Source organism: Lycium barbarum, chromosome 4 (genome assembly GCF_019175385.1).
Source record: "Lycium barbarum isolate Lr01 chromosome 4, ASM1917538v2, whole genome shotgun sequence".
Lineage (NCBI taxonomy): Eukaryota > Viridiplantae > Streptophyta > Magnoliopsida > Solanales > Solanaceae > Lycium > Lycium barbarum.
Window position 1 is genome coordinate 146,205,603 of NC_083340.1, and position 14,046 is coordinate 146,219,648.

General features: G+C 37.4%; 1 protein-coding gene across 1 annotated transcript; it reads right to left on the reverse strand.

Moving 5' to 3' along the window:
* Positions 1-11,959: 11,959 nt before the first annotated feature.
* On the reverse strand, positions 11,960-13,528 carry LOC132637993 (uncharacterized). Its single transcript, XM_060354994.1, has 2 exons — positions 12,735-13,528; positions 11,960-12,602 (listed from the first exon to the last, which is right to left on the reverse strand). Exons 1-2 carry the CDS (start codon positions 13,526-13,528, stop codon positions 11,960-11,962), a joined length of 1,437 nt encoding a protein of 478 aa, XP_060210977.1.
* Positions 13,529-14,046: the final 518 nt, after the last annotated feature.

A 14,046-nucleotide genomic window follows, 5' to 3' on the forward strand; every position in this document is an offset into this window, starting at 1 on the left:
TATATATTTTATAACACTCCCCCTTGGATGTCCATTGATAGATAATATGCCTCGTTAAACCTTACTAGAAAAAAATCCAGTGGGAAAAATTCTAGTGAAGGAAAAAGAGTACATATTTCTAATAATATACATTTTGGTTGCCTCATTAAAAACCTTACAAGAAAAACCCAGTGGGACAAAACCTTGTATGGAAAAAAAGAGTACAACATGTATTAACTCCCATGATGAGAACTTCAGTCCAAGTATTTGAGTCTTCGCATTCCAATCTTGTGCACCATCTTCTCAAAAGTTTCGGTTGGTAGAGACTTGGTGAACAAATCTGCTATATCATCACTTGAACAAATCTGTTGCATGTTGATATCACTATTCTTTTGGAGCTCGTGTGTGAAGAACAACTTTGGTGAAATGTGTTTTGTCCTATCTCCTTTTATGAATCCTCCTTTCAATTGGACAATACATGTTGCATCATCTTCATATAAGATTGTGGGTATTTTATCACATTTCAAACCACACTTTTCTCGAATGAGATGTATCATTGACCTCAGCCACACAACTTCACGGCTCGCTTCATGAATAGCTATTATCTCAGCATGATTTGATGAGGTAGCCACAATAGACCGCTTAGTAGATCGCCAAGATATGGCAGCGCCCCCACAAATGAATACATAGCCTGTTTGAGATCTAGCTTTGTGTGGGTCAGATAAATACCCTGCATCGGCATAACCAACAAGATCGGGACTGCAGTTAAAATAAGCCCAAATCGATAGTCCCCTTTAGATACCTCAATATGTGTTTAATTCCGTTCCAGTGTCTCCTTGTAGGAGAACAACTATCTCTCGCTAACACATTAACTGAAAATGTTATTTCAGGCCTTGTGGTATTGGAAAGATACATTAGTGCACCAATTGCACTAAGATATGGTACTTCTGGACCAAGAATTTTCTCATTCTTTTCTTGAGGTCGGAACGGATCTTTATTCGCATCAAGTGATCGAACAACCATCGGAGTACTTAATGGATGTGCTTCATCCATATAAAATCTTTCTCTGTATAGGCAGATTGATGGACAAAAATGCCATTTGTCAAATGTTCAATTTGCAAACCAAGGCATAATTTTGTCTTTCCAAGATCTTTCATCTCAAATTCCTTCTTTAAATAATCAATTGCCTTTTTGAACTCTGCAGGAGTTCCAATAAGGTTTATGTCGTCAACATATACAGCAAGTACAACAAACTCCGATCTTACTTTCTTTATAAAAACACATGGGAAAATTGCATCATTTGTATAGCCTTCCTTTAACAAATATTCACTAAGGCGGTTATACCACATGCGCCCGGATTGCTTCAAACCATTAATAGATGACATGCCTCGTTAAAACCTTATTAGGAAAAAAACCCCGTGGGAAAAAGTCCTAATGAAGGAAAAAGAGTACACATATCTAGTAATACGCTTTGAGAGCTGCCTCATTAAAAACCTTGCCAGGAAAACCCAAATGGGACAAAACCTTGGTCAAGGGAAAAAGAGTACAGTGCGTATTTGCTCCCCCTGATTAAAGCATCACATAATTCTTGACGATGATGTAACAAATCTTGTATACCAACTTATCATATCTTGAGATTGTCAGAGCTTTTATCAGATCTGTCAAATGACCATTTGACGAACTGGTTGATGATCTGCACCTTCCTTTCTCAGATAGAGTTGCATCATCGCCGTATAATATTGTTGCAATCAGGACAAGTACATCATGACTTGCTTCATAATCTGTTGTTGTCTTTCTATGTTTTGACTGTCATGACAATAATCCTTCATGGAAATAGATAACACATCTGGATTGAATTCTTATGTCGATCAGATGAATGCCCTTGTCACACCCCGACTTTACTAGGGTGTGATGGGCACCCGACCCCATACCCGGAGCCGAGCGAACCCGCTGACTCTTATTACGTACTTAATTTTCCTTAGACTCTTGCATTAATAAGGAGTGGAAAACATAGTAAAGCTTTCAATTTTTTTTTCATCGTACTCAATCAATATAGTCTGTGATCATATGGACTTTATAACATAACATAAAATGACACATAGGCTAGTGGAGCCGTTCACAATACCGACATCCTATACCCACGACTCTGTCTGCAAAGTCTCTAACATTTATCAGACATCGTAGCATATGTACTCTGACTCGGTAGTACTCCAGGAACAAGTGGAGCTTGCTGACTCTGCGGGAATATCTTCTATATTAGCTTCAACTCATCTGGGTGTACCTGCGCGGCATGAAACGCAGCCCCCGAAGAAGAGGGGTCAGTACGAGCAATGTACTGAGTATGTAAGGCATGAACAACAATACAAGGAGAGGTACCAGTGGATATAATCACAAAGGAATCATATGGCATCTCGTATGGAACATATCATGTCATATCATATCGTGTCATATCATATCATGTCATGTCATATCATATCCTGTCGTATCATGTCATATCATATCCTGTCGTATCATATCATATCATATCATGTCATATCATAGGGAGTCATATAATGTATCATAGACTGATTGAAGTACATGTACATATGAATGCCACTTAGGGCGGAAAGCATGCATGCTTATCGGTCATATCATATCATAGCATCGAACAAGTCGGCTCACCCACATAGCGCCGAAATACGTCGGCTCGCCCATATATCCCGCGTCCGGGCATCCCGCGTCCGGGCATCCCGCGTCCGGGATGATAATGCCAGCTGACCAGGTGGCGATGAAACATGTTTCCCTTCCCCATATCCCCATATATATGTATCCCTTCCCCCCTCCCATATATATATATATATATATATATATATATATATATATATATATATATATATATATATATATATAGCATGCATGAGAGCCCAAGGAAAGTCATGTGTCTATCGGAGTGACGTAAGGTCGGTAACCTCTGTTACACCCCATTTTAACCGGAGTTAGAGCGAAGTATAACATATTGGAGATTCCTAAATTGTTTTGTTTTAAGGAGTCGCCACCTAATTAATTTAACGGTGAATTAGGACACCTAGATATTAACTAAGGTAAATCTAGCTAAACCTCCGTTAATAGTCTGCTTAATCAGTATGATTCTAGGTAAGGGTTCTATATTATCCTAAAGGGAAGGAGTTAGGCATCCTCTAGAATCCGTTAACTACGGTTGTCCGGCCAAACTTAGGTTAATTGTTTTAGGGATAAAGATGCAAATATAATATTTAAAATTCAAGAAAATAGCTTGTAAATATTGCTAAAAAAGTTTTTAAAGAAAAATATAAGAATGTTGCTTAAGATAAGAGTTAGAGAAAATATAATAATTTGCATAAAAGAAGATTTTAAATGCCATTTCGAATAAAACTTACAAAAATTGCTAAAGCTTTAAATAATAATGCTATTTAAAAATAAGATTTGCTTTGCATAAAAGAAAATCTTAGAATGCTATTTGAAATAAAGTTTATAAATGTTGCTAATAGTTTAAATGGAAGTAGCATAATGAAAATGAAATTTACGAAATATAATAATTTACATATAAATAGAAGAAGATGCGAGTTTATGCAATGTTTTACTGAAATACTTGAAATAATTCAAATGGTGAGATGTTCATTGATTTTTAGGAACAAGATACAGAATAGCCATTGAAGGTATTTCTTTGTCCTCTTCATTATTTTTTATTAACTATGCTTAACCAAAAATATATATGATTGATTCAAGCCTAAAGGGTTATTAATAGAATATACTTGAGTTCATGTTTGAGCATTAATGATGTTTTGAAGTGTTTAGATAATAAGAATAAAATGACTCTCTTTAATTAACATATATATAATCATTCTATTTTTTTGCAAATCGGTTTTCCAAACAAAATAATATTAGACATTGTAAATGATTTTAACATGAAAAGAAAAGAGTGATACTTATGAAATTAATGTTAATATTTCTCTTGAATTAACTACCCGTGACTAGAACTAAGCCTACTAATTGCTAAGGCTCATCTAAGTTAAGAGGATAAAACAAGATAAAGGGTCAGTTGCATAAATACAAGTTATATGCACAAAAATAAAATAAAAGAGGCCAACAACATCAGATGGGTCAGCCTATTTTGAGACTGCTGTTGTTGTTGCACGGGCCAAGGCCCAAATATTTTTTTTTGTTTTCTTTGCTGCGACAGGCCTGATGGGAAAATGACTCGAGAATATTATGTTGGGCTTTTAGCCCAACGTCGAATGCGGGAAGAGAACGAGTCCCTCGGACTCGTGTGCGGTAATCATGCAAAAAAATGAAAGAAAAGGATTAGGAAGCGGTCAATGAACTGTATTAAACATATAAAATATAAACTCATACGAGCCTCTCAGAAACACTTGAGTAGGATACTTATCAATCATTAACGAATGAAAGAAAAAGAAAATTATGAAATTTAAACGTATGAATTCAACTGTGCATTAAAGAAACACTGTTTAATGACCATACGCTATCTGATTTCAAAAAGTCCTCTGACTGATTTTAAGCTCCAGCATAGCGTCGAACAACAAACTTTATACTTAAACTAGACTGCACTCGATTTAACTTTGAAAACGAAAAGGAAAACTGTCCTCCTCAATTTTAAGAGACAGATTTCAGGCCCAGTTATGTTCAGTCCTAATTCAACCAATAGAATGCTTCATTCGAGAATATAGGAACAAATATGTCATGGGGATACTTCAACAGAAACAGAAACACAAAACAACATAGGATATAGACCAAGGTATTTGAGGTAATTCTACCATTATTGGATATGCTTAGTATTTTTTTAGATTAGAATGCAATGAATTCTAATATACACGAATCGACCGTCAACAAGATAAACAAAAGCGTGGAACTTCACTACATCCATATGCTTGGCAGGCTCCCACATCAAACACATTGGGATAATAGGCAAAGCTAACATAACCTTATTCCACAGAATCGAAACTTATAGGTATAGCATCAACTCTTATTTAACCAAAGAAGTTCAAATTAGCAAGATATGGGCAGAGTCTATGTTTAAACCACCTGTTAGCATAAAAACTACAAGCAGCAACCTTCTTTAGGAATTGAAGTAGTTTACTGATTTCATACAAACACAGAAAGGCAACATCATGCATGCAAACCATGGCAAGTAAGTTTCGTTCAAATCAGGGGAGTGACAAAAATCATGGTAAGAAGACAACAACCTCAACAAATTGGAACTTCCTTCTTTTAAATATAGAATCCAGACAAAAGGGACAGAACTGAGTTTAAATACTTGTGACCCTTTAAAGATACATATTCCGAGATCTTTAGATACTAAACCCAATAGTGAATTAACAGCACAGACCACTGATACTGGCTAGACTGAAATCATCCAAAACAAGCTTTTAATAAACCTGAATGACCTAGACAGGTTCATATCGGTTTAAGTTGGACTCAATTAAACAAACATAAACAATTAGAAAGCAACAAGTGATTATACATGCTTAACTGATCATTAACCAAGTTAACTAGGAATGAAAACCTAGAATGAGCCTATAAACACTTCTAGCTTGAATCCCACATATAAAGCTAGATGCAACAATTTCACAATTCACACAGATTTAAACTAATATCTCCTAAGGATGTATACTCACATGACTCATGCAATGCTCATAAGTGAACTTGAATAGATGCAACTTAGCAGAATTAGCCATGAATGCAATGGACAGAACACTTTCAAACAGGACAGTGTTTAAACCAGGAGAACTTCAATTACTCTAAAACGTAACAAATTATTCTAGGAATAAACATTGTCCTGAAGCTAAGCAATTGTCCCATAAGAGTAGGTTAACTGCAGTAAATTACGACTCATTACCTAGGAGGACACATTTTGTCCTAAATACATAAACAAGCAATAGTTTAGATAAGATAACATTACAGATTTAAAACAGAATCCTTTAAGGGAAATCTGTTATCAACTATTCCAATCATCTTTTAAGGATGCCCAAAGAGAAAATCTATTCAAATCAACCTTTACTAACAAAGATAATGAGAGCACATTGTTCCCTGAAACTTCCTATCTATTTTATTTGGGGTCAAACTTCACTAAGAAGTTTATATGGTATAACTGGATACTGATACACATTCTTTGACCAAGTTTGAACACAAAAGGGGTTCGGCTCAACAAACAGCCAACCTTTATTCAATGTCTAGACAATCAACATGATTTTAAACTACCAGATACCAAGCAGCCATTTACAAATCACACAGGGATCAGACAAACCATCACACATGCTACATAAGCAAATCTCAGCAATTAGACTGAACAAGACATCCAAGCAGTGCAGTGCGACCAAACTATTCATGTACACAGATCGACCAATCCCTAATGGTCAGTGTGCTAAACACAGGAGCAGAAACAACATACACTTCCACACTTCTTATAAGATCACACAACTTCAACAAAGCCATCCACAAGTCGATTTTAACTCATTAACTTAACTAAACATGCGATCAGATTCCAATGATTTAAAGCCAAACATATGCTTAATAAAACACCCGACCCATGCCATATAATAACTGAATCGAGCAACCATTTAACACGCGCTTAACCATGAAAACATATTAACTTAACAAATAATCGACTACAAATAGCTACAGAAATCAAATAAAAAAAAATGCAAAAATAAAGGAAAGGGGAATCACTGACCTTCTTCAGGTGCAGCGAAATGAGGCTTCGGATCCTTCGATCTACCTCGAAATAACACGAATCCCAAATTTGTTCACACTCGAATCCAAACGAGTATCAAGGGCAAACAGAACAAGAGAAAAAAAATGATGTAGATCTTTTGCTTCGAAATCAACAACACCGTTAAAGGAACTGATATTTTCCAAGAGGGGTTTCGGCTATTGAAGAACTTATTATCTTCAAAGGATTTTTCCCTTTTTACGGTTTCGATTCTTGAAGGGCTCCTGAATCAAAAGTAAAACTAAGTCTTGGGGTTTTCACCGATTTCTTCGTGCTTTTCTTCAAATCTGATTTTTTGATTTCTTGATTTTTCTGGGGATTTTTGATTTTAAAGTTGAGATTCTTGTTCAGGGGATCTTTTTGGTACCTTTCTCTTCGTTTTTCCCTTTCAACTCCGATTCTTCCTCCTTTTATAGGTTTTTGCTTGCTTTTTCTTTGTGCTTGTGCTTGAAGACAGAGTGAAGGAGAAGCGGAGGGAGACAAGGTTAAGTGGGGAACAGGGATGAGTGGAGGAAGCGGAGAAGAAGGAGGAAAAGAGGGGAAGTGGGAGCGGCGGCGAGGGAGCGGGAAAGGAGGAGAAGAAGAGAAAGAGGGGTGCGGCGGTGTGGCGTGAAAGGAAATGAAGGGGAAACCCTAAAAAGGGTTTCCCTTATTTGGACGAAAAAATGGATCGGACCCGGTCCATTTGTGGACCGGGTCAAATTTTAGATTGGGTATTAAAAGAATGGGCTAGAATTAAAACATGGACTGGTCTAAAAAAATTGAGATAGAAAATATGGTCTAGTCCAAAAATATTAAGAATTAATCGGACCTTGATTTGGGGTTTGGTAAATCAAAATACGGACTGAGTGCAAGAAATAGTTTGGCTTCTAAATTTGAATAAGAGACACATTTTGATTAACGATGTACTAAGGGTGCCAGAATATCACCTAATACAGAAATATGTAATTATAAAAAGATCCGGGTAAAAATTATATGATGTCGCAAATGACCGTGCAATAATATTTAATAACAAACGCTATCATTAAAATGTGCGAATTAAATGCGATGCGTATGCGGAAGTTGGTAGAAACGTTGAGAAATGCAAGTTTGAATAATACTAAATAATAGCAGCAAATAAATAGCGGTAGTAATACTGCTAATAACAATAATGATAATGGTAATAATGATAATATTGATGATAATGGTGATAAAAAATAATAATAGATATAATAATAATAGTAATAACAAATATTGATAATTAAAAATGATAATAATTAATAATAATAAAGATGATAATAATTAATAATAAAATAATAATAATAAATAACAATTATTGATAGTGGCAAAATGTTAATAAATTAATAATAATAACAATAATAGTGGTAATAATAAGAAAATAATGATAATAATAATAATAAATAACAATTATTGATAAAACAATGATAATAATTAATAATAAAATAACGATGATAATGATGATTAATAATTGATAACAAAATAACGCTGATAATAATGATTAGTAATTAAAAATAATAATAATAATAATAATAATAATGGAAATAACAAGAAATAATAATTAATGACAATTAGTAATAAAATGATAATTTAAGAATAATAATAACAATAATAATAATAATAGTAATAATAATAATAATTATAATAATAATAATAATAACTGCAGCGGAATAATAAAACGTGGGTGTTAATAAAAGACTAATAATTATAGTAAAAATTTAAATGCATATTTTTTTAATTTCTCAAAACACTAGAAGTATTAATAGGTATTTCGGGGGAGAGGCGGGACAAAATTGGGTGTCAACAACTTGTCCCTCTTTGCCTGACAATGATGAAAGAATTTTCAGGCAAAGACGTTGACTTAGTAGCCTATTTTGTCCCGGCTAAAGGATTGTGGAGGACTAAGGGTAAAGAAAATTACGGCCGAACTCTGGTCTCTGAATCGCCTACATATCTCGGGTTGCACGAGAATCAGGCCGTGTGTAGTTCTGGGAAGACTACGACACCTATGACTGGCAACTCATGATTTGATGCGAATCTTCGCAAAAATATTGTCCCAGTGTCGAATTATGATGACACTGGGTATTGTGATAGAACCCTAAAAATTGATTGTGCTGGAATGTGAACGGGAAATTCGAATTTGGAGCCGAGTGTTCGAGGTAAATCTTTGACCCTTGTCGAGAAGTCTGCTTGTCCTTCCCGACGTATTGCCCCAGTTCGCTGCCGAAGAAATAGTTCCACGTTGCGCTAAAGCTCCTGCGAAACTTTAAACTAGATAAAAATAGTCAGTAACAAATTAATATTGAAGCAAAGTGATGCAAGTGCGGTGAAATGCGGCTGCGAGCGCACGCAGGGCATTTGAAAATAATAATAAGACAGGGAAGGTGCGGTGCGATGTCTTATGCAGAAATTTTTCAAAGGGCGATGCGCAGCCTTATGCGGAAACTACAAAGGGCGGTGCGCAGCCTATGCAACATGAAAGGCGGTGCACAGCCTTATGCAGAAAATTTAAAGGGCGGTGCATGGCCCAAGCAATACATGAGAGCGATGCAAAGGGCGGTGCGCAGCCCATGCATCATATGAAAGGCGGGGCACAGCCTTATGCAGAAATTTAAAAAGGGTGATGCATGGCTCAGGCAATATATGGAAGCGATGCAAAGGGCGGCGCGCAGCCCATGCGTCATATGAAAGGCGGTCGAGCCCAAAAACGTCCTATTCTGGGCGAACGAGCCTAAAATGTCCTATTAAAGGGTGGAGGAACCCGATATCCTATTTTAGTGTGGAAGAACCCGATATCCTATTTTAGGGTGGAAGAACCCGATATCCTATTTTAGGGTGGAAGAACCCGATATCCTATTTTAGGGTGGAAGAACCCAAGCATCCTATTTTTGGGTGGAAGAACCCGATATCCTATTTTAGGGTGGAAGAACCCGATATCCTATTTTAGGGTGGAGGAACCCGATATCCTATTTTAGGGTGGAAGAACCCAATATCCTATTTTAGGGTGGAAGAACCCAAGTATCCTATTTTAGGGTGGAAGAACCCAAGCATCCTATTTTAGGGTGGAAGAACCCAATATCCTATTTTAGGGTGGAAGAACCCGAGCATCCTATTTTAGGGTGGAAGAACCCAAGCATCCTATTTTAGGGTGGAAGAACCCGAGCATCCTATTTTAGGGTGGAAGAACCCGATATCCTATTTTAGGGTGGAAGAACCCGATATCCTATTTTAGGGTGGAAGAACCCAAGCATCCTATTTTAGGGTAGAAGAACCCGAGCATCCTATTTTAGGGTGGAAGAACCCGATATCCTATTTTAGGGTGGAAGAACCCGATATCCTATTTTAGGGTGGAAGAACCCGATATTTTAGGGTGGAAGAACCCGATATCCTATTTTAGGGTGGAAGAACCCGATATCCTATTTTAGGGTGGAGGAACCCGATATCCTATTTTAGGGTGGAAGAACCCGATATCCTATTTTAGGGTGGAGGAACCCGATATCCTATTTTAGGGTGGAAGAACCCAATATCCTATTTTAGGGTGGAAGAACCCAAGCATCCTATTTTAGGGTGGAAGAACCCAATATCCTATTTTAGGGTGGAAGAACCCGAGCATCCTATTTTAGGGTGGAAGAACCCAAGCATCCTATTTTAGGGTGGAAGAACCCAAGCATCCTATTTTAGGGTGGAAGAACCCGATATCCTATTTTAGGGTGGAAGAACCCGATATCCTATTTTAGGGTGGAGGAACCCGATATCCTATTTTAGGGTGGAAGAACCCAATATCCTATTTTAGGGTGGAAGAACCCAAGTATCCTATTTTAGGGTGGAAGAACCCAAGCATCCTATTTTAGGGTGGAAGAACCCAATATCCTATTTTAGGGTGGAAGAACCCGAGCATCCTATTTTAGGGTGGAAGAACCCAAGCATCCTATTTTAGGGTAGAAGAACCCGAGCATCCTATTTTAGGGTGGAAGAACCCGATATCCTATTTTAGGGTGGAAGAACTCGATATCCTATTTTAGGGTGGAAGAACCCAAGCATCCTATTTTAGGGTAGAAGAACCCGAGCATCCTATTTTAGGGTGGAAGAACCCGATATCCTATTTTAGGGTGGAAGAACCCGATATCCTATTTTAGGGTGGAAGAACCCAAGTATCCTATTTTAGGGTGGAAGAACCCAATATCCTATTTTAGGGTGGAAGAACCCAATGCTGTGCGTTTGCGAACAATGATGTTGTGCCTTTGCGGGACATTTGAAAGTAATAATGCAATGCAATGCAGGTGCGGTGCTTTTGCAGTGCGGGACATTTAAAAGCAGTAGTGCATATGCAGTGCGGGAAATTTAAAGCAATAGTGCATATGCAGTGCGTGGTATTTAAAATAGTAGTGCCTGCAGTGCGGGGAGTTTAAAGCAATAGTGCATATGCGGTGCGTGGTATTTAAAAAATAATAGTGTATGCAGTACGGGGAATTTAAAGCAGCAGTGCGGGGCATTTAAAATAGTAGTGCATGCAGCGCGGGAAATTTAAAGCTATAGTGCATATGCGGTGCATGGCATTGAAAATAATAGTGCATGCGCATTTGAAAGCAATAATATTTGTGCGTGTTATAGGAAGATTCAAACCGCTCGGTGCGCAGTCCCTGCAAAGCTGTAAGCATACTTCGGCTTCCGCAACTGGAAGCCTTGGCGATATTTCACCTTGCTAAAATGTTTCCATGAGTAAAATTCCTACGCTCAAAGAAAATTATGAGTTTCGAAATTTGTGTTGATTTTGAATCATCCTTGAATCACCCTTTGCTTCAATGACTTTCGTGAGGTTTTCTTGATGCTAAGATTCGTATGCCGTGCATTATCGTTGAGGAGCAGCTAAAATCGGTTCTGTGTTACTCAAAGAAAATTTGTTAGTATAAAAGAAAGTGGTTGCCTTGCGTTGAACATTGAAGCTTTGGCTTTGAATCTGTGCTTCTCGTTGCTATGCCATTGCGGAAATCTGATTATGTGAATATGGCTCGGGATAAGCCGTCTGCAAAATTTCTCCAGTTCGACTTGGGAGGAAAATTGGGATTTTTATTTATTGAGACCGGACCCAACATGGGCGCCTACGTATCCTGCTACTAACAGGAATCAGGTCGACCGTAGTTCATTGAAAAAAGTCTAGAAAAGATTACAAGATAGCGGCTATTCCTAAAGATGGGCATGTGGAGGATGATATTCTCGAGCGGCGAGATGATGTCCCTATCAGTCTGCTTGACTTGTTGCACGCTTTCTTTTCAAATGCATTGGTGCCAGTTTCGATGAATCGCCCTTAACAACAGTTGTCTTTGTGTTTGCAATATCACCGGTTGAAGGCTCTAGCTGTAGCTTTATCTTGCCACTTTCAATCATGCTTTGAATCTTAAATCTTAGTGCTGGACATTCTTCAATGTCATGTCCTTGGATGTTTGAGTGATAAGCACAACTCTTAGATAAATCAAAGTTTGGCGGTGGATGCTTAGGTATAAATCCCTTCTTTGGTTGTAGAATACCCTTAGCACTCAACCTCTCAAATATATTTGCCAATGGTTCATTTAGAGTAGTGAAGCAAAAAGATTTCCTCTTCTTTTGATGTTGAGAGCTTGATTTTGCTTGGTGAAACCGTCGTTGGTAGCCTTGCTGGGAGTTTTGCTGACGAGGACATTGCATGGTGGCATAAGACTGAAAAATTTGGTGACTTTTATGGCATTGCGCTTGATGCATAGTCGTGGAAGCAAATTGGTTTTCCTTCATTTCACTTTGCAGATTTCCTAGTATCTCCGCTTGGAAGGTTTGGTGAACGGCTTGTGTTGCTGAGCTATCTGTAATTCTCCCTTCTTGAATGGCATTTTCTAGTTCTCTACCAATCCTAATCAAATCAGAGAAGTTGTGTGCACAGGCTCCGAGCAACTTATCATAATATAAGTCTTCCTAAATTTGGATGAAGGTTGAGATCAATTCCCTCTCGGATAATGGAGGATGTATTTTTGAAGCTTCTAACCTCCATCGTATGGCATATTCTTGGAAAGACTCATGTGGCGTTTTCTTTACTCTGAGCAAATCGGCTATGTGCAGATCGCCTCCATTGTTAAACTCGAATTGCTTTATAAATCCGCGGGCCATATCCTCCCACGTAAGCCATTTGCTAAAATCTTGTTTAGTGTACCAAGAGAGTGCTGATCCTGATAAACTTTGAATGAACAATCTCATTCGTACGGCTTCAATATGTCCAATACCAATTAATCTGCTGCAATAGTCCTTTAAATGAGCGACGGGATCTCCCTTCCCATTGAAAGTGTTAAACTTAGGTATTTTGTACCCTGACGGAAGCTCGACGTTTGGATGCACACACAAATCTTCATACTTCAAAATCTGGAAATTCCTTGAACATAACTCTTCATTAATGACTTTCCTCAAATTGTGGAGTTCTTTTCCCAAATCTTCATGGTAAAGCGACTTGATTTCCTTTCCAGGCCTCCTGTATGGGGATATCGCCAGTTCGTTTTTCTTACTTTTCTCGAATTGAGCGGTGGTTATGCAAAATTGAGGATTAAGAATTATTGCTACTTGATCGGGAGTGTAGGTTGAAGGTATTTGTGGAATGGTATAGGTAGGATCTAAGTGAGGCGAAATGGTTAAGGAAACGTTGTTGGAAGTTGAGGTTGTGTTAGGAAGAAGGCTTAAGGTATTTCCCAGATTGACTACAATATTTTTTCGAACCACCTTTCCCCTGCTATCGTTTTGTTCTTGCACCAAACGCATACCGGTGTTGAAAGCTTCAAATCTCTCTGCCATTGTAGTCTCGTCCTTAATGCAGATTCGCAGCCAAAATAATGTTCAATGCCAGACAACCTTTTAAAGAGAAAAGTAAAACTTCATAAACAAAATAAAATGTTAGTGCATGAAGTAAAAACTTCATAAACAATATATATATATATATATATATATATATATATATATATATATATATATATATATATATATATATATATATATATATATATATATATATTAAGTGATCTAATTAAGCAGGCTCTAGATTAGAGACGACTTGAGTCATATAAAGGGAACGAACGGACGACAATGAATCATCAGCTATTTAGCTCTGACGGTTGAGAATGAATCGGAAGAAAGAAAACTGCATTGGAGTAGAACATGCCATTTGAGAAAGGTTGACTCATATCGAACGCCAAAGCTTGGTTCTGAGTTAATTCTTACCAATTCCAGCATATTTTTTTTAAAAAAATTGCCCCAGTTTTAGAATGTTTTGAAAAATGCCTTGGGTTGCATTCCAAAATTGTCCCAGTTTCATG